The sequence below is a fragment of the Podarcis tiliguerta genome, assembly GCF_965153285.1.
Source record: "Podarcis tiliguerta genome assembly, chromosome: 3".
NCBI classification, from domain to species: Eukaryota; Metazoa; Chordata; class Lepidosauria; order Squamata; family Lacertidae; genus Podarcis; species Podarcis tiliguerta.
In genome coordinates, this window is record NC_139536.1 from 97,450,971 (window position 1) to 97,471,736 (window position 20,766).

General features: G+C 43.7%; 2 protein-coding genes and 1 long non-coding RNA gene across 4 annotated transcripts in view; 1 reads left to right on the forward strand and 2 right to left on the reverse strand.

The window, feature by feature from the left end:
- ANGPT2 (angiopoietin 2) overlaps nt 1-2,234 on the reverse strand; it is a 46,231-nt gene extending 43,997 nt beyond the window's left edge. Inside the window, exon 1 of the mRNA XM_083431695.1 lies at nt 1,384-2,234. Coding sequence (XP_083287821.1) covers nt 1,384-1,674 — 291 coding nt within the window. The 5' untranslated portion in view covers nt 1,675-2,234. The remainder of the gene's footprint in view (nt 1-1,383) is intronic.
- The window catches only part of MCPH1 (microcephalin 1), a 108,462-nt gene that overhangs the window by 72,365 nt on the left and 15,331 nt on the right, over nt 1-20,766 (forward strand). The gene's annotated exons all lie outside the window — the stretch shown is intronic.
- On the reverse strand, nt 7,838-9,400 carry LOC310673483. 2 transcript variants are annotated; one of them, XR_014509063.1, is made up of 2 exons: nt 9,051-9,400; nt 7,838-8,001 (listed from the first exon to the last, which is right to left on the reverse strand). It is a non-coding gene; the product is annotated as an uncharacterized lncRNA (long non-coding RNA). The 2 variants fall into 2 exon arrangements; XR_014509064.1 differs by lacking the exon at nt 9,051-9,400 and adding an exon at nt 8,678-8,753.

A 20,766-nucleotide genomic window follows, 5' to 3' on the forward strand; every position in this document is an offset into this window, starting at 1 on the left:
AATACATGTTTGATTAAAAGCTTCAAACAGGGCCTATATTGATTTTAATTTTTTGTGATGCTGCATTAGTGAGGTGTACTCTTAGTATTTGCAGCCTTCTCTAATGAATATACTGAGATATTAAATGAGATCCTTTAAAGCTTCAGTCCTTAGCAAGAACCCTAGAGAATTAATCTAACTGAACTTAATGGGACCTTACCTCAGAATCAGCAGGCTTAGGTTTTCAGCACATGTATTTCATCCTCAGAAGACATGTCTTGTATCATGTGACTTTGCAAGGATATCATGCAGTTAAACTGCACTTTCTATTCAGTTTGTCTATGATGCCATCCTTTGCACACTTACTTTGAAGTAAACCTCAACTTCAGAGTAAACATGAGTAGATTGAACTGTCACACAGTCTAGATAAACTGTTCAATAGTCTAGAAAGTGATTTTGTTAGCTTTTTCCATGTAGGATGCTTGTTCGCAAGTTCATTTAACCAATTATCACATATTAATCCATCATAGTCTAGTGGTGCAGGAATTACACAGAGACTTTTAGAACAAAACAATAGTTATCTGGACGCCACCCAAAGTAACGTTATTTCACACACAAAATTTAATCCCTATATCGAAGTCAGTAACTTAAGACATTCAAAATGATTAATAGTCACAGATATATTCTGTACCAGTCCACAGAGCTGTTGTTCAAGAATACTGCTGCCCATTCAAATCTTTGGGACTCAAGCATATCTCATTTTAAATCATACGTGCACACTGTAGGAAGCCACAAATAACTTTGATTCTTCACAGCCTCTACACAAGAATGATCCCCCCCTTGCACATTATACGCTAGGCTATGGGTACACGCAGTGTAAAATTGGGCTTCCTGCTATTTTTTCACGGTGTGAATCAGACCTTAATAATGCTAACTATTGCCTGCAGTGCTAAGCAAATTTAACTGGAAGTAAATTCCACGTATGAAACCCTGCATATCTGACAGTTGCGTGCATGTGAGCTTGCACCCGCCGCATGTCATTCTGAAAATATAATATGGATAGAAACAAATAAGCTGTTTCTAGCTGTTCATAGCATACAGGTTTGAAAGCTTTTTTTCCCCCCTCCCTGAAAAACATGGTGCAACATTTTAGAACAAATAAATCAGTTAGCCCGTTGCTCTAGTTCAGGAAACAAAATTCCTCACGCTGGATTTTTCACATGGCTGTAAATAGCATGCAGTCGTACTAAATGTTTTCGACAAAGTTGTTTGTCAAGAGCAAGTGAATGAAATGTTCCGCAACTCAATGTACTCACTCGTCAAAAGGGAAAACACCAAATCAGCAAATTGTGCTGCTGCAAGAACCCGCATGTAGGATAGAAATAATACAGGGGTTTTTTTTACCTTCATTAGCCACTGTGTGTTGTTCTCCAGGATGTTTTCAAGAAGTTGGAGCCTTTGTATGGAATCATCATAATCTAAAGGTGCATCCCTCTGCACTGCATTGGAAACATAGGAGGTAGAAGAAGAAGAACGGCAATTTTCTGTTTCAGGCAATAGGAAAGTGTAGCTGCACAAGCCATGCTGGACTTGGTACTGCTTTTTGCCCAGGGTCTCTATGTTTTTCCTAAAGGAGTTGAATCCCAGAACGAGAGCGAGATTGCAGCTCAGAATAAAGCAAACATGCCGCCACATCTTCTCCTTTATAAATCAGAAGATCAAACGCTGTTAAAGAGCGAAGGTTATCTAGATAGCGTCTTCCAGCCGTCAGTGCCCCACTGACATGTGCGAATCTGGCGGGGGGTGGGTGGGAGTTGAGTCCCAGTTTCTTGTTGAGTCCCAAGCTTGGTTAAAAAGTTGTCAGGCAGATCTGTCTCAGCTGCTGCTGCTGGCTCTGTGGTCCATTTTCAGATTCTGCGTTTTTCTTTTTGAAAAGGATATAATCATCTGCTGTTCCAAATTATTCCGTGTCCTTTCCTTCGGCTAGATTGAGAAGAGGACTCAAACATGTGCAGCTAGTAACATTCCTCTTTCTTGTATATCCGTTATCTTCCTGGTGAGAGTTGCGTAGTGAGGCAGCATGACTGTTTAGAGCATGCTGTTTTATGCATTTAGCGTCCTGCAGGAAGCCTCTCCAGGGGCAAAAATGGATCAGCTAAAGGAGACTCATGAATTTCCTAAGCACCTCCCCTATCGAGGGTCTCCAGGATGTCTCATTCTCTCTGAAAATCTCTGTGTTGTGAGCTTGTTTTTTTAAAAAACTGAGGCTGTATCTGTTACTTTTAATAGTTTAAAATTTACAAACACAGTCGCAGGCATTCCTTTGCTTCCTGCTGGGGAGATGCGAAAAGTCCCTTTTGAGTTTAATCTTAAAGTCAACATTGTATGGTTTGCTTAGCATTTTGTGCAAATGGAAATCTTATTTCCAAACAAAAGCAGACTTCGATACTGCTGGAAACACTTGAGTGAATATTTAGCCCAGAGTAGTAAGAAACCTCGGATTATCTCTTAGGCAATACAGAATGCTGGAAATTGGTTTGGGACCATAGAAGCAAGATATTGAATATGTGTTGGCTCTGGTCAGCCATCATGAATAAACTTTGTGCTAATATGCTCCCACTGCATTCTATTAATTTCTTTTTGGGCGAGTGCAAACCATAGTTTGCCGTGACATCCAAATCCAGCAAACTATGGCGTGCGCAAGCTACAATCAGCACCCATGATTTCAAGTGTATTCCCAGTTTGGATGCAAACCGTAGTTTGGTCACACTGTAGTTTGTCCCAATTTGGGCAGCCTGGCACCCTGTGGTTTCTGTGAAACAAATGAATTCATATGAAGGATAAGGGAGTACATGAAACCCATGATCTTTTCGCTGCTTCCTTACCTAAATGATTATATGTTCCCCCCACTTCCAACTTCAAACCAGAAGTTTGCTTAGGAAGCACATGTTATCTATACTTACATCTCATTTCAGTCCTAGAGTACCGTGTTTTTCAGATACCTGTCAATGTATCCTCAAATGACCCAGATGTTCTGCATGCCAGCTATGCTTCTTTCCACTCCCTCACTTGTACCAAAGCACAAGTGGCCAAGTTGCATCCCATCTGACCCCCAACGTCACTTTAATGCAACCCCTGGCACCACCTGAAGCTGCTTATTGTTCTTGTCCCATCCCCCCGCTTCTTAAGTTTCCCTTCCCTCTTTCTGTGTAGTCTCAGGACAATTGGAAGGAGCACTATTTTGTTTGATAAAAATAAATTGATTGTATTTTTATGGGGGACGCGGGTGGCGCTGTGGGTAAAACCTCAGCGCCTAGGACTTGCCAATCGTCAGGTCGGCGGTTCGAATCCCTGCGGCGGGGTGTGCTCCCGTTGCTCGGTCCCAGCGCCTGCCAACCTAGTAGTTCGAAAGCACCCCCGGGTGCAAGTAGATAAATAGGGACCGCTTACTAGCGGGAAGGTAAACAGCGTTTCCGTGTGATGCGCTGGCTCGCCAGATGCAGCTTGTCACGCTGGCCACATGACCCGGAAGTGTCTTCGGACAGCGCTGGCCCCCGGTCTCTTAAGCGAGATGGGCGCGCAACCCCAGAGTTGGACACGACTGGCCCGTACGGGCAGGGGTACCTCCACCTTTACCTTTATTTTTATGTAATTTTTTATTTACATTTTTCCTGGCTGTATGGCTTGGGGAATAGGAGTTTCTTTTTCTCCCAGCTGTCTGTTGAGAGCAAATAGGTAAGTTTCTCCCATTTATAAAAGTGTGTGTGTGTGGCATACTAAAATCAGAAAGGAATTACTTTCACTCACATACCAGTATTAGTGTCCTAAGTATAGGAAGCCGGCAGAACTTCTGCTGCCTTAAATTAAAATGACATAATTTATCTGTTCAGAAGCAGGGCTACTGCCTCCTGAGCTCACCTAAGCCTGACCAAGGGGGGTGGGGGGAGTCTTTAAAAGGTTGGCATGCACCACCGTTTTTTGCAAGCATAGACCTCTGGGTAACCTCTGAGTTACCAGGTCATGTGACTGAACTGAATGAAGTTAGGATCCAGCATATGTACTTCACCACCCCTGCCCAGCCTCACTTCCACCCATCTTCCAGAGCATCCTTCCCCACCCCCCGGGCTTAAAGGTAAAGGGACCCCTGACCATTAGGTCCAGTCATGACCGACTCTGGGGTTGCGGTGCTCATCTCGCTTTACTGGTCGAGGGAGCAGGCATACAGCTTCCGGGTTATGTGGCCAGCATGAGTAAGCAGCTTCTGGCGAACTAGAGCAGCGCACGGAAACACCGTTTACCTTCCCGCCGGAGCGGTACCTATGTATCTACTTGCACTTTGATGTGCTTTTGAACTGCTAGGTTGGCAGGAGCTGGGACTGAGCAACGGGAGCTCACCCTGTCGCGGGGATTCGAACCGCTGACCTTCTGATCAGCAAGCCCTAGGCTCTATGGTTTAACCCACAGCGCCACCTGCGTCCCTCCCCCAGGGCTTACACTAGTATAAAATTCACCAGTCTCAGCTTAGGGGGCTCAGCCCTGGATGAGCTGGGAGGGAGGTGTATCTCTCTGGCTGAGCCAGGGTGTGGGACTTATGCCAGCAGAGCCTGGCTGCACCAGGTATTGGCAGCTGAGCCAGAGATCTATTGGATCCTAACACCATTCCAGCGAATCTTTGGTTTATGTTGCTCCCTAAGTCTGCTGTACCAGGGGAAACAACCAATTGTATACTTGCTTGAATGTAAGCCAATCAAATCCAGTGAGAGTTACTTTTGAGTAGACCTGCACAGGCCTGGGAATTCCTATCTGAGGTAGTCAGGGTGAATTAGCCAGTACTCATTAGAAGTTTCCAGAGTCAAATGCATGAGAATTTCGCACAAATTATAATTACAGTGTATTTAAAGAAGCACAAGAAATAAAAGAAAGAGCAGGCAAAGAGTGTCGAGGGCATCCAGTGATGTCTGTCTGCTTACACAACAGAAGTCTGCTTGAGCAATGGGATTTCCTGTTTCCCTTCATCTTTCCTCCCGCGCTCCCCAAAAAAGAACTGCTCTAGAGGGTTCTCTGGAGCACATTTGTGAAAGAAAAGGCTATCATCCAAGGGCAAACTGCATGATAAGTATCACATGCCATTTGGACCTGATACTGCTTTAAGAAGTTAACGTGGGACCTTCATGGAGAAGCAAAGGTGTTGCATGTGCAAGATCAGGGGTGGACAACCTAAGGCCCATGGGCCACAAGCGGCCCATGGGGGTCGTTTAACCAGCCCATGGATCCCCACCGCCCGCTCGGTTGGCTCCCGTGCACTGCGCTAAACCTGTGCGGAGTAGAGCGGGGACTGCCTTCTATGACGCTGGCCGGCTTCCCATTGGCTGTGGGAAGCTCCTGCAGCCAATGGGAAGCTAATCACACCTCCTCCATGCCAGAAGGAGCGCCGGAAATAGCGTTTGTGCATGTGTGTGCACACACACACTCCGGTCCACCGCAGCGTCTGCGGGACCGTGAACCGGCCGAAGCCACAAAAAATTTGCCAATCCCTGTGCAAGATCCCTGGTTCATTCCCCAGAAATGCCATGTAACAGAGGACCTCGCAGTCAACGATAGGAGAGAGGTGTGCCTGAGATCTGCTGCAAGTCGGATCAGGCAGTACTGGACTGGACCTGACATAAGGCAGCTTTCTGAGGCAGATCCATAGGCATCTACATATTCCAACAAGCTGGCAAAACAGTGAGAGATGCCAAGTTTGCAGTAACTTCCCATGTACTGGATGCAAGCTTGTCTAAACACGCCCTGTAAAAATTACCCCATCCTGTGGGAATCCTAAAATTATTATTCTCCCAATAAGAGGTCCTCTTGAGTAGGTGAGCATTCTTTATTGAGCATGGTCATGTTTTGCTTGGCCAAGTGTGTTGAAGTTTGTGGTGAAGGATATGTTTTGTGGATGTGTCAGCCCAATTACACGTTGGCTTCCGCCTCCTGGTGTCCACAGAATGCCCCTTTTCTCATCAGTGTCATTATTAGATCCCTCAGGGAGGGGGGAATGGCTGGAATCTCCCATAATGTCCAGGAATGTCTCCTGCGATTTTTACCACAGGATGTCATTAGGGTAAGAACAGTGAGGTCCATGGGGAGATTCTTGGCCATATTCTCCATGGTCTTGGATGGATCCTTCCCTCAGACATGTGGCTATTTTGGATTTTCTGAGTCACATATGACTTACGCTCCCAAACTGGTATGCCATTGATAGACCCACATCGTGATCTTAATATAACATGGGTGTAATTCTGGTTTCTGTACATGCCAGAGCAATTGCATAACCGTCGTGCCCTCACCACCACCTCTGCAGTTTCGCTCAACATCCAGCCTGGAGAATACCTAAGCTTCCCTACTATTTTGTGGCATTTTAGTTGGTCCAAGTAAAGATAAGTGGAACAATTTATTTAGCAAGTGCCCAAGATCTACTGAGTCTGGGGCATGTGTGGCCACCCTGTGGCATACCTACATAGGTAGCACATTTTGTGGCATGGCTGGGCCAGAGCTGGAGAGCTTTGGGGCCGAAAGCACAATCAGAGCTGCAATCCTGTCGATCTTTCTCTTGATATTTTGCTGCTTATTCTGTATAAACCCCATACATGGTGCTGTGCTTGATGAGTAGCCCAGTTAAAATTTTAACTTGTGAAAGCAATTATTGTTAGAGGAAAGGCCCCAGCAAGTTCTGCTATGCCAATATACTAGCTCCACAAAAAGTTTTCTAAAATACCTGTGTCCAAATGTTCTTTAATATTCTTTCTCCACACAATTCAAAGGATGTAGTAATGGTTTACTAATCAATCTTGTCTTAAACATTTCATCTAGCACTGACCACACTATCTTCCAGTATCATCTTGCCTCCTGACGTCTCTACTATATATGGAGGAAAATCCCCCTTACCGTCTTTGCAGAAACATTTGTCATTACCTTAATCCTATTGCCTTTTTATTCCTCCATGCTATTGTTCAGCCATTTTAACACAATTTTATCTAAAATTTGTTGCTATTGTGAAGTTGGCACCAGTGCTGAATAAAAAAATTTCAAAGTTCATCCAGGATTTCGTTCTGCAGCTCTTTTGCAATAGATCTGTGCTAGTCTTGGGAATTGTTTGACTCCAGTTCTCTCTCTCTCACACACACAGAGACTCTTATTCAAAAGCTACAGTACAGCTTTTTCCACTGCCATAATATCACAGAATGATCACTCTAGTCCTCAATCCCACATCACTGTCATGTTGGCTCGCCAAATACCAACTACCAATCTGGTTTATTAGACATTTTCTAATCAACTTTTCAAACATCTCCGCTCTGAACTCCTACCTTCAGTCTAATCTGTTTTTAAAAGATCTTATTTGTACACAGCATACTGAAATATGGGAAGCATTACTAACAATTTCTCTTGCTTGTCCACATGTCTTTTCCAGACTTCATATTTGTGAATACCATTCTATTTCCATTAATCTCCCAAATCAAATGTCCAACAAGGCTGAATCTTTCATCCTTTATGACTGATGTAATTGGTGATGTACCAGTTGCTAAATAAGCCTGGCATTTCTCATATATTGTTATACAGACATTACCTATAAAACTTTGTCCACTATTCCATTTTTCTACTCTTTTTGGACATCCACAATATATTTCATACTGTAAATTCTTCTGTGGGTCTTTTTTGAACCAATTTGTTGTCCCTGAGAGTGTGCCTTTCTCATAACATCATTCCACATCTGGAATATTCAGTCTGCCCCTTCCACAGTTCTTCTCTCTCCCAGTGATTCAGTCCACCCTTGTCTTCTTTTCTAACGAAATTAATAATGTTATCAGATTTTGCCATCCTAGTAGAGTCCTTGATTTGAATTGTTTGAATTGTACAGAACAGTATTTTCCATTGGAGTGTGGAAGCATCGGAACGTCACTGGTAGTTGTCAGATTTTTGATACACTGTTGTGGTGGTGGTGGTGCTTCTCTCCAGTCCCGGAGAGGGGTTTATACATGGTTCCTGCAGAACATTTAAAGAGAAACAGGATAGAATCTAGTCACTATTACCTTCTCCTTCTTTTAAAATGTACGTTCTCTTTGCAGTGGGTAGAGGAGAAGCTGCCTCAGAGTTAGACAGAAAGGCAGGATATTTAAACATCTTAAAATAAGTAAAGTAAGAGAAATCAAAGCCTTTTCTTAGATTGTTTGCCTTTCAGGGATGGAACTATTAACATTAAGATGGGGGACATGGGTAGGAGCACCACAGTTAGCTACTCTGAAGCCACAGATAAAAAAGTAAAGGACCCCTGACAGTTAAGTCCAGGCGCAAACGACTCTGGGGTTGCGGCGCTCATCTCGCTTTACTGGCCGAGGGAGCCAATGTTTGTCCGCAGACAGTTTTTCCAGGTCATGTGGCCAGCATAACTAAGCCGCTTCTGGCGAAACCAGAGCAGCGCACGGAAACACTGTTTATCTTCCTACCAGAGCGGTACCTATTTATCTCCTTGCACTTTGACGTGCTTTCGAACTGCTAGGTTGGCAGGAACAGGGACCGAGCAACGGGAGCTCACCCCGTCGCGGGGATTCAAACTGCCGACCTTTCAATCGGCAAGCCCTAGGCTCAGTGGTTTAGACCACAGTGCCACCCGCATCCCCATGAAGCCACAGAGTGAGTGAAATATAAATAAAGTAATTACACAATGAACCATTTTTGGTTTGGTTTGGTTTGTAGGTCCCTCCCAGACCTCCATCTCTCCTCCTGGATCATAGCCTATGATGAGCACCAAAACAAAGTCTTTTGAGTTTGAGTTCTTTAATTGGCTTCATATTTACTCGTGTGTGTGTGTGTGTGTGTGTGTGTTTCAGACATAATCTTGTCATCTTCATGTTCAGCATGTTCTTCAGATCGAACAGTCGGGTTTTTTGTACTGTGATTTCCTGCTTGTTTTTGATTGATTATACGCTTTTAGACATAAAATAGCAAATACTGTCTCAGTATATTTAAAGTACAAATTAGATCTTTCCCATTTAAAAAAAAAAGTTAAAGGGTGTTCACTCAACATAACTCACCTTGTAAAAGGGGTTAAAGATATAGTTTGCCAGATGTGCTTCAGGCATTTTCTTTCCTGGGAAACACTAATTTCCCCTTCCTTAGGCAGTCTTTTTTTCTCCCTTTAAAAAAAAATCCACACAGTATATTACTTAGCTCTTTTAAAAGAGATGCCTGGATCCCACTGCTATTATCTTTTTACTTCCAGCTGCATAGCCTCTGTTTGACGGGCACTTCTGTGAGATCTTTGGTTCCAACACAGAAAGCATAAACATTTGGAAAGTAGTATAAAACTTGGCAGGCTGGCTTAGATGCAGATCCTCAGCGTACCTCCTTGTAATCCATCCCGTTGATTTTGAGTGAGCTTTCATTCTAGTAGAATTTAGGTTGCAATACCCTTCCCATTTATTTGTTTATTTAAAATACTTATTTGCTGCTTTATATTCAGGAATTGCAAAGGAGTGTGATAAATCCTTTCCTAAATAAAATAATCAGTACCAAGGTTGTTGTTGTTGTTTAGTCGTTTAGTCGTGTCCGACTCTTCGTGACCCCATGGACCAGAGCACGCCAGGCACTCCTGTCTTCCACTGCCTCCCGCAGTTTGGTCAGACTCATGTTTGTAGCTTCGAAGACACTATCCAACCATCTCGTCCTCTGTTGTCCCCTTCTCCTTGTGCCCTCCATCTTTCCCAACATCAGGGTCTTTTCCAGGGAGTCTTCTCTTCTCATGAGGTGGCCAAAGTATTGGAGCCTCAGCTTCACGATCTGTCCTTCCAGTGAGCACTCAGGGCTGATTTCCTGAAGAATGGATCGGTTTGATCTTCTTGCAGTCCATGGGACTCTCAAGAGTCTCCTCCAGCACCATAATTCAAAATCATCAATTCTTCGGCGATCAGCCTTCTTTATGGTCCAGCTCTCACTTCCATACATCACTACTGGGAAAACCATAGCTTTTACTATACGGACCTTTGTTGGCAAGGTGATGTCTCTACTTCATCAAGGTTAGAGACAAGATGTCTCTACCAAGATGTCTCTACCAAGATTAGTGGTCGTTAAGTGCCAGTTGTGATTCGGTGTTTCTGCGCATGAGCAAAGCACGATTTAGCGCTTCTGCACATGCACAACTGCTGAAACCTGGAAGTAACCCGTTCCAGTACTTCCGGGTTTTGGCGGTCCGTAACCCAAAAAAATGCAACCTGAAGTGGATGTAACCCGAGGTGTGACTGTATCTGAAGAACTCTTGCCATATCTGATGGAGGGCTGTACCATTTGGAAGATGCTTCCCTCTTCCAAGGTGGTTGTCAGATAGATCCTTGGTTGAAGAACCACCAGGAGAGCTTCATCTAAGAATCTCAGTGAACAGGCAGGTCTGTATGACAAGAGGCACCCTCTCAGGTCACCAGGCCCCAAGTTGTTTAGGGATTTGTAAACTAGCAACAAACATTTCAGCTTGGCTTGGTATGAAATTGGCACTCTGTGCAGTTCCTTTGTTGTAAGAAAACTGCACCTTTTCCCTTATGGGAAATCCAAGAGCCCGTATAAAGTCCTTAAGGAGGTTCCCTATCGGAAGGAGAAAATAACAGAGGCCAACCAGAGAATATTGAGAAGCCAGGCAGCTAGTAAGCCTGATCTTTATTAACTGTTGCAACAGGGTGCTTACTGCCATACGCAGGAGGGACCCCAAACAATGGTGGACAAGCCCTTATATAGACTTCTGAATTGCCCACCCTGTAGCCAGAGACCACCTCCAAAACATCATAAATACATCACAGAAAGAAGTGGTCTGCAGCAGAAATTATTTCTGCCAGGATACCTGTTAATGGTCACTGGTTGCATTACCGGGACAGCCCAGCCATTCTTTTGTTATGGTAAATACTTTAATTCCTGAATCCAGGTCACAGGCTCACCCTATTCACCCACACAAGTACACCCTTAAGACAGGTAAGCAAAAGACAATGGAGAGATTTTCCCATTTCCTTCCTCCTTGCAGAGAAATATTTGAGGTCACTAGGAGAGTCAAAATGACTTCAGGATTGTTCTCCTGTACTATTTTAGAAACGTGGCTTATATACTTATGTGTGTTTGCCTTGTAAATTTATGAACGCTTATTTTAGATTTGGGACCTTGGAATTCTTTGAGGTTGTTTAGTCCTTTAGTCGTGTCCTACTCTTCGTGACCCCATGGACCAGAGCACACCAGGCAATCCTGTCTTCCACTGCCTCCTGCAGTTTGGTCAAACTCATACTGGTAGCTTCGAGAACACTGTCCTCTTCTCCTTGTGCCCTCAATCTTTCCCAACATCAGGGTCTTTTCCAGGGAGTCTTCTCTTCTCATGAGGTGGCCAAAGTATTGGAGCCTCAGCTTCACAATCTGTCCTTCCAGTGAGCACTCAGGGCTGATTTCCTTCAAAATGGATAGGTTTGATCTTCTTACTGTCCATGGGACTCTCAAGAGTCTCCTCCAGCACCATAATTCAAAATCATCAATTCTTCGGCGATCAGCCTTCTTGATGGTCCAGCTCTCACTTCCATACATCACTACTGGGAAAACCATAGCTTTAACTATACGGACCTTTGTTGGCAAGGTGATGTCTCTGCTTTCTAAGATGATGTCTAGGTTTGTCATTGCTTTTCTCCCAAGAAGCAGGCGTCTTTTAATTTCGTGACTGCTGTCACCATCTGCAGTGATCATGGAGCCCAAGAAAGTAATATCTCTCACTGCCTCCATTTCTTCCCCTTCTATTTGCCAGGAGGTGATGGGACCAGTGGCTATTATCTTCGTTTTTTTGATGTTGAGCTTCAAACCATATTTTGCGCTCTCTTCTTTCACCCTCAATAAAAGGTTCTTTAATTCTTCCTCACTTTCTGCCATCAAGGTTGTGTCATCTGCATATCTGAGGTTGTTGATATTTCTTCCGGCGATCTTAATTCCGGCTTGGGATTCATCCAGCCCAGCCTTTTGCATGATGAATTCTGCATATAAGTTAAATAAGCAGGGAGACAATATACAGCCTTGTCGTACTCCTTCCCCAATCAGCTGTTCCGTATTTATTACGGGAGTTACCTTCTCACAGTAAGTTGATCCACTCAGCAACCAAGCTGCTGTTTTCTGCTCCAGCTGCAGGTTTGAACCAGCCTTAATGGCAGCTCTGGGACACGGGTGGCGCTGTGGGTTAAACCACAGAGCCTAGGACTTGTCGATCAGAAGGTCGGTGGGTCAAATCCCGACAATGGGGTGAGCTCCCATTGTTCGGTCCTGCCAACCTAGCAGTTCGAAAGCATGTCAAATGCAAGTAGATGCATAGGTACCACTCTGGCGGGAAGGTAAACGGCGTTTCTGTGCGCTGCTCTGGTTCACCAGAAGCAGCTTAGTCATGCTGGCCACATGACCCGGAAGCTGTACGCCAGCTCTCTCGGCCAGTAAAGCGAGATGAGCACCGCAACCCCAGAGTCGGCCACGACTGGACCTAATGGTCAGGGGTCCCTTTACCCTTTACCTTTAATGGCAGCTCCACATACAGAGCATTTCAATAATCTGGGCTTGAAGTTACCAGTGCTTGGGACACTGTGGCCAAGCTGTCGCTGTTCAGGATGGCTGTAGTTGGTATAGAAGAAGAAGAAGAAGAAGAAGAAGAAGAAGAAGAAGAAGAGGAGGAGGAGGAGGTTGGATGTGATAGCCCGCCTTTCACTCCCTTTAAGGAGTCTCAAAGCGGCTAACATTCTCCTTTCCCTTCCTCCCCCACAACAAACACTCTGTGAGGTAAGTGGGGCTGAGAGACTTCAAAGAAGTGTGACTGGCCCAAGGTCACCCAGCAGCTGCATGTGGAGGAGCGGAGACGTGAACCCGGTTCCCCAGATTACGAGTCTACTGCTCTTAACCACTACACCACAGCTGAAACACTTTTAGAAACGCTTAGGTCAATTGACTGTAGATTAAAAAGAAATTGTGCTGTGTTTTCTCCAGAAGGCCAAGCCGTTTTTGTTGTCGATGTTGAATTATTCCTTTCCTCCGGGTGAGATGGCATTTTGCCCTTGCGCCAAGAGAGCCAAGTTCTCAAATATCCTTTGAGCTACTTGACAGAAACGTACAAAGATGCCCAAGAGAATGCACAAAGCAGCAGCAGAGTGTACACAAAGCCCCACTCTTCAAAAGCGAAGCGATGCAGGAACTCAGGAGACATCTTGGTGAGATGGCATCTGTTGAAGGCACTGCTTTTTTCACAGAGGTTAAAATAGTGCGCGCAATTCCTAGCAGCATTGTCATGTTCTATAAACTGCATTAGCATTATTGCTATAGCAGGGATGCAGAATCCAGATGTTTGTGGACTTCAAGTCCCATCAGGGCCAGCTGGCCAGCCAACATCTGGAAGGCCACAGGTTCTCCCTTTCTGCCATGTTGCCCATGGTCTATCAGTCCTTGTTGAATTCTGTCTCTTTCCCATCTCACTGTTTTAGCTGTACAGTGGTACCTCGGGTTAAGCACTTAATTTGTTCTGGAGGTCCATTCTTAACCTGAAACTGTTCTTAACCTGAAACACCACTTTAACTAATGGGGCTTCCCGCTGCCACCACGCCACTGGAGCACGATTTCTGTTCTCATCCTGAAGCAAAGTTCTTAACCCGAGGTACTATTTTTGGGTTAGCGGAGTCTGTAACCTGAATCATATGTAACTTTAAGCGTATGTAACCCGAGGTACCACTGTATATCCCTTTACACCTCATTTTCCTACAAGTGTGGCAAGGCCAAAGCAATTGCTTGTTTCTATTTCACATCAAAAACTGCAACTTTAACAAGATACCTATATCATTATACACAAATTCTCTGAGGCAGTTAAATTGCTTTTCAGTATGTGGCATTGAAGAATATTGTATGGTTGAAACATGTTTCGGCAACTGAAAGTTTTGCTTATCAGTAATAGGCTCTTGTTACTCTCTCTTCTGAGAACATTCCTTGTAATTTATCACTTGGTACATAAGCTGTTTTATCTTATTATCTTTTATCTTATTTCAAGGCAACTGAAAATGTGGTTTACCTGTGTAAATCTGCTAATGTTCTACTCCCTTCTATCTTTTAATAACCATTGAATTTTATCATTGTGTTTCTCAGCTGTTTCTTCTTTTTTTAAAAAAAAAGTTATATAATTAATAAAATTTGCATAATTTCATGGTCCTGACTTCTTGCATTGTGCTCTGGTGTTACAGTATTTGTTTGATTCTAGTATCACTTTTGCATGGCTTTATTAGGGTCTGTTTCCATCTACTCAAGAGAGTTAAAATGTTGTAATCCCGAGGTTTACTGCTCCGTTCTTCTAAACTACAGCATTTGTTCAGATAGGCTAAAGCAAATCTGTCTCATCCTTGAATGTCTCCAACATTATCATGCTAAATAAGTCCCATGGACTTTCCCTCCCAAAATACTTTCTTCACCTAAAAGGACTTGCTGATTCTGGATATTTCCAAGTGGTCCACCTGACCTTTAACCCCTGCTAGTTTCAGTCCCTTCACCTCATAAGGAAATCTCGGAACAGTTAGTCAGTTGCTAGAGAAACAGGAGGTTTGCCTTGTTGTAGACTTCCCCTGTTTTCTTTAATCTCCTGCACACCTCTGAATACTCCATATTAGTATTTATTTGTTTAAATATTCCTAGCAGTGCGGAATACAATGTACAGAATTACAATAAGATCAGTAAAAACATCAATAAATACTGGGCTGTAAAAATAATTCCTTTACCAAATGCTGTTAATTAACTGGTGATGAATTAATGTTTATTGTCCGCATATATTTTAGCCATTTAGACTTAAGTGGCACAACTTTACGAATGTCTAGTAGGAATTAAGGCACACTGTGGGCTTACTCCAAGGTAAATGTGTATGGGATTGCAATTTAAAACATAGGGAGAAAGACGTTTTGTAGCATTAAGCTTCTTGCAGTTGTCTGAATGCAGGTTATTTGTATTTTTTTAAAAAATGTATTGCTTATGTATCTATATGAAACTATATATGCATTCCTGTTTTTAGATACGTTGTAAGCCACTCGGTGTAACAAGTGACTTACAAGTCTAATAAAAATAGGATTCAGAATTGGACTAACAAACCTAAATATTTATTGCAATATGCAAAATGGGTCAAAATACATGAAACCGAAAAAGAATGAAAATTCAAAGCAACACTTTTTATGCTTCCGCCAATCGTCCCAAATTTATTTCTGGTTTAAAACAAAACTTACCCAACCGAAAGGTTTTGGTCCTTAGTTTAGATTTAGAACAGATGGAGGAATGTACTTGAATGAGAAAACAAAGCGCTCCGTATTCAAAATAAATTTTAAGAATGTTAAATCTAAAAATCATTTGGCCAACATTATACAGAGCAGGGGTGGGAAGCCTTTTTTAACCCAAGGGTCATGTTCCCTCACAGGAAACCTTCCAGGGGCCGCATGCCAGTGGTGGGCGTGGCCAGAGCAATGGCTGTGGTTCCTACCTTTGTATAAGACGCCACATTTCAGCCACACAAACTTCATAGGTTTAGATGCATGTGCTCAGACACCTCTCTTTTCAGTCAGAATGGCACATTCCAAGCTGGTTGGTGGGGTGTGGGATGGCTTTGGAAAATAGGCATGGCAGATAGGTAGGTAGGTAGGTCGATAGATAGATAAATAGATAGATAGATGATAGATAGACAGATGATAGATAGATAGATAGATAGATAGATACGACTCTGTTAAAAGGAACGTGGGTGACACTGTAGTCTAAACCACTGAGCCTCTTGGGCTTGCTGATCAGAAGGTCAACGGTTTGAATCCCCACAACAGGTGAGCTCCCGTTGCTCTGTCTTAGCTCCTGCCAACCTAGCAGTTCAAAAGCACACCAGTTCAAGTAGATAAATAGGTACCGCTGCGGCGGGAAGGTAAATGGCATTACCATGTGCTCTGGTTTCCGTCACAGTGTACCGTTGCGCCAAAAGCGGTTTAGTCATGCTGGCCACATGACCCAGAAAGCTGTCTGTGGACAAACGCCGGCTCCCTCGGCCTGAAAAGCTAGATGAGCGCCACATCTCATAGTCGCCTTTGACTGGACTTAACCTTTCTTGTAAATATAGAACTATTACAGGGTTTATTTTGTTAAGGTAAAGATCATTTTCAGTTGCTGTCGAAGCTGAGCATTATATTTTTGCATTTCAACCCAGTCTGGTAGTTATTCATTAGGTGTGATCCAAGGTTTGCAAATACAGTGGTACCTTGGGTTACATACGCTTCAGGTTACATAGGTTTCAGGTTACAGACTCCACCAACCAAGAAATAGTACTTCAGGTTAAGAACCTTGCTTCAGGATGAGAACAGAAATCGTGCTCCGGCGGCGTGGCGGCAGCAGGAGGCCCCATTAGCTAAAGTGGTGCTTCAGGTTAAGAACAGTTTCAGGTTAAGAACGGGCCTCCAGAATGAATTAAGTACTTAATCCGAGGTACCACTGTATACAGAGGCTTCCCCAAGACTATCCATTTCCCATGAAACACTTTCCACTACTTTTCATAACACATAGCAGGGCCGGCGCTACCATGAAGCAGAACGAGGCAGCTGTCTCAGGAGGCAAATTCAGAGGGGTGGAAAGTGGCTAGAAGGGTGTGCCATGTGGTCTTCCCTGCAGCCCCTAAGCTCTGCTTGCTGCCCTGGCATGACCAGTGCACCAACGAGGCAGCCTGTCTTGGGTGGCATTCTTCTCCCACCCCACCAGGGTGTGGGCCTGATTCTGTAGGCGGGGTGGGGAAGCATCAGTAGTGCATCTTGCCTCAAGTGCACAAAGGTCTCTGGCCAGCCCTGGCACATAATTTTACTTTTAAATAGGCCTCATTTCTACATTACGTGGTATATAACTGTATTTAGGTCATTTACTTTCTTGGGCTCCATGATCACTGCAGATGGTGACAGCAGTCATGAAATTAAAAGATGCCTGCTCCTTGGGAGAAAGGCGATGGCAAACCTAGATAGCATCTTAAAAAGCAGAGACATCACCTTGCCAACAAAGGTCCGTATAGTTAAAGCCATGGTTTTCCCAGTAGGGATGTATGGAAGTGAGAGCTGGACCATAAAGAAGGCTGACCGCCAAAGAATTGATGATTTTGAATGATGGTGCTGGAGGAGACTCTTGAGAGTCCCATGGACTGCAAGAAGATCAAACGCATTCTTAAGGAAATCAGCCCTGTGTACTCACTGGAAGAACAGATCGTGAAACTGAGGCTCCAATACTTTGGCCATCTCATGAGAAGAGAAGACTCCCTGCAAAAGACCAGAAGTGCCTGGCATGCTCTGGTCCATGGGGTCACGAAGAGTCAGACACGGCTAAACAACTAAACAACAACAACAGGCCATTTAGGCTGCAGTGCTAGCCTCACTTTTTGGAAGCAAGGCTCGGGCTGATCTGAACCAAAATAGAATTATTCTACAGTACTTTGCCTTCATGCACGCTACCTCTTAAACAGGTTTCAAGAGAGAGAAAACATGCATTGTTTTGTACAGGCATGTTTAATGATGGATTTTAAAGTCCTTTCACAGTATTTGCCTTTTTAAGTTGTTTTATTTCCAAACACCTTCATCTCCGCCGCTTAGGAAGCCTCCCGTTTCAAGCTGGCATTCATGAATCAATCGGTATAAATACATGTTACCTCAACTCTGGAGTCACACGACTCATTAAAAACTGATGTCAGATAAAATAAAAAGGAAGTGAGAAATTGGGTAAGAGGAATAAACAATGGTTTTAGAGCAAAGGACATTTGTGGCAACAGCAAAATAATTAGTTCCTGACATCTGTTTCCCTAACAGAAAAAGCAGTTGTATGTTAACCCCTTTATAAATGCAAGCAGTATGTTTGTAGAGAGTTCTGATATGGACGTACAAATAGTGAACAGAGTTCCTATAAACTAAACTTCTCATCACAACAAGTGAATACCGCCCCCGGCCCGATTCTTATCAGCTGAGCTCTGGTATTTTCTAGCCTGGCTCTAAAGTATAAGTACCAACAACATGTTCTGATGTACTAAACGTGCCGTATTTGTATTGACCTTGTTCAGTTCTGATGAAGCCAAGCTGACCATTTCCTCCCTCTGTTTCCTTCATGTTGAATTTTAGATTGTAAGCACCTTGGGGCAGAGCCTGCTTTTTGTGTTTCCCCCAGGTAACTGTGTTAATACTCAGGAGCTTGTTTTATCCACTCTGGCTCACACCCTAATGCATAACAGTGTTCCTTCACAGTGCCTGAAATCCAAAAGACTGCCTGTAGTACTCATATGTGCAATGGAGCTTTTCAGGGACCCCTTCCCAACACAGCCATTCACAAGGTTTCCCTGGGGTCGTACTCAATTAGCCACTGCTTGTAAGTTGTTTAAAACATTTTCTTTAAAATCATCAATCTTTATTACGGTCCAGGCAAAATTTCTACGATCTCTGCTGTAGGTACCCAACTGTGTCCCCAACTCCATACTTCTGTTAGAAGCTGGTGAATGCCCAATTTCAACTAAAGCGTGGTGGGCTGCCCTGAAACATTGGCTCAGGATTTCAGTGTTTGATCTAGGGAAGGGTTTGTACCAACACCTGACCAATGAGGAATTTGTCAGCAAATGCAGAAAACCATGGCTAAAAAAGCCATCTCTATTGGTCTGTCACGCCCCCCCCCCCCAACTGTATTACCTGGGTTATGAAGGCACCCTAAAGACGTTAAAGGAAAGATTATGGGATAATGCACACAGTGACTTGCGATCTCGATCACACGCAGTCTGTAGTCCGCTGGCAGTAGGAGTACAATATGGGCATGTCTTTAAGTTAACATCTTACATTAAAAACCTAACAGCCTTTTCTTTTTAAAAAAAGTGGGGGTGGGTGGGTGGGTGGGGGTGGGTGTGTGTTAACCCACCTTGGGAACCTTGGGGTGAAGGGTAGGAAATAAAGAAACAATTCCACAGAATAAGGCCAAAACCAAAGTGGGATAACCAGAATGGGCATCCTCAAAACAAAATACAGTTAACCCATTTTAGTTTTCAGCATCCATTTATTTTCCCTTCTGCTTGCCCTGCTATATGAAGTTTCCACATTTTATACTAATGTCCCAGGTGCAGTCCCTGGCTCTGGGTAAACAAAAAGCTCCTCCCTAAATCCCCAGAGGGCTACTGCCAGTCAGTGTAGCCATATTGAATTGATCTAGGAAAGCCATGTGGTCTCATTTGGGATCAGGCAGATGCCTGCGTTCATTTAATGTTTGATATTTTACTAGGTTTTTATATATGCTGTAAGCCGCCCAGAGTGGCTGGGAAAACCCATCCAGATGAGCGGGGTATAAATAATAAAATTACCATCATCATCATCAGTGTGCTCTACGTGGGGCTACCTTTGAAGGTGACCCAGAAACTACAACTAATCCAGAATGCAGCAGCTAGACTGGTGACTGGGAGTGGCTGCCAAGATCATATAACAATGGTCCTGAAAGACCTACATTGGCTCCCAGTACGTTTCCAAGCACAATTCAAAGTGTTGGTGCTGACCGTTAAAGCCCTAAATGGACTCTGCCCAGTATACCTGAAGGAGCGTCTCTACCCCCCATTGTTCAGCCCGAACACTGAGGTCCAGCTCCAAGGGCCTTCTGGCGGTTCCCTCACTGCAAGAAGTAAGGTTACAGGGAACCAGGCAGAGGGCCTTCTCGGTAGTGGCTCCAGCCCTATGGAACACCCGCCCATCAGATGTCAAGGAAATAAACAATTATCTCACTTTTAGAAGACATCTGAAGGCAGCCCTGTTTATGTTTGATGTTTTATCATGTTTTTAATATTCTGTTGGGTGGGGTGTAAATAATTTATTATTATTATTATTATTATTATTATCATCATCATCATCATCATCATCATCATCGCTATTTCTGGGCTCATGCCCAACTGAGCCACGATGCACCAGCACAATAGATAACTATTTCATTGATGAGTAAAGACAATTACATTAGTCTATAAACTACCAATTTTATTTTTGTGAGGTCTGAATTATTGCTGGTCTCTCATACATGCATGTGTGAACATGGGCGTGTAGTACTTTGAACCCCCAAGAGTTAAGTCTTGTAGCTCAAATCTAAACTCTCAGCTATTAATTCTGTTGTCTGTGCACAATTCTATTAGAATCACAATATGGTAACAATAAACAATATTATTTAGCAGGAACGGTTTGGGTGAACACCGCAGGGTAGCTGGAATGTACCAAATAGGCCACAGCAGGGAATGTCATGGTATTTGACCCAGTGTGAATGCAGCTGTTTCTGTGATGGGTATAGGACTCCTGGCAAAGGCTTCATGCGCTCTCACTCTCTGTTTTGGTCTGTTTCAAATAATTTTTTATATTAGAAGAAAGAATGATAGAAAGGGCTATGGCTGTTGGCCTGATCTCTCTTTGTTTATCGGAATGGAAAGTTACAGAAACATTTCCCAAACGGTTCTGACCTCATTCCAGTTTTTATGTATGTACAGAAAGTCACGAGGAGTGTAAATGTGAATTAGTACCATTTCTGTTGGATGCAGAGAACTGATAACTTTTATGGTCAATTAATATGTGAGAAGCTTATTAAGCCTTGTGAACTGCAGTTCTCACTGCAACTACTTCGACACTTTGTCCAGAGGGTCGGCCACAAGTCAGTGTGACCTTCAGCAGACCCTCCAGGTGACCCTATTTTCCAGGAATGGTCCTGGATTTACAGAAGCCGTCCCAGTTTCTGATT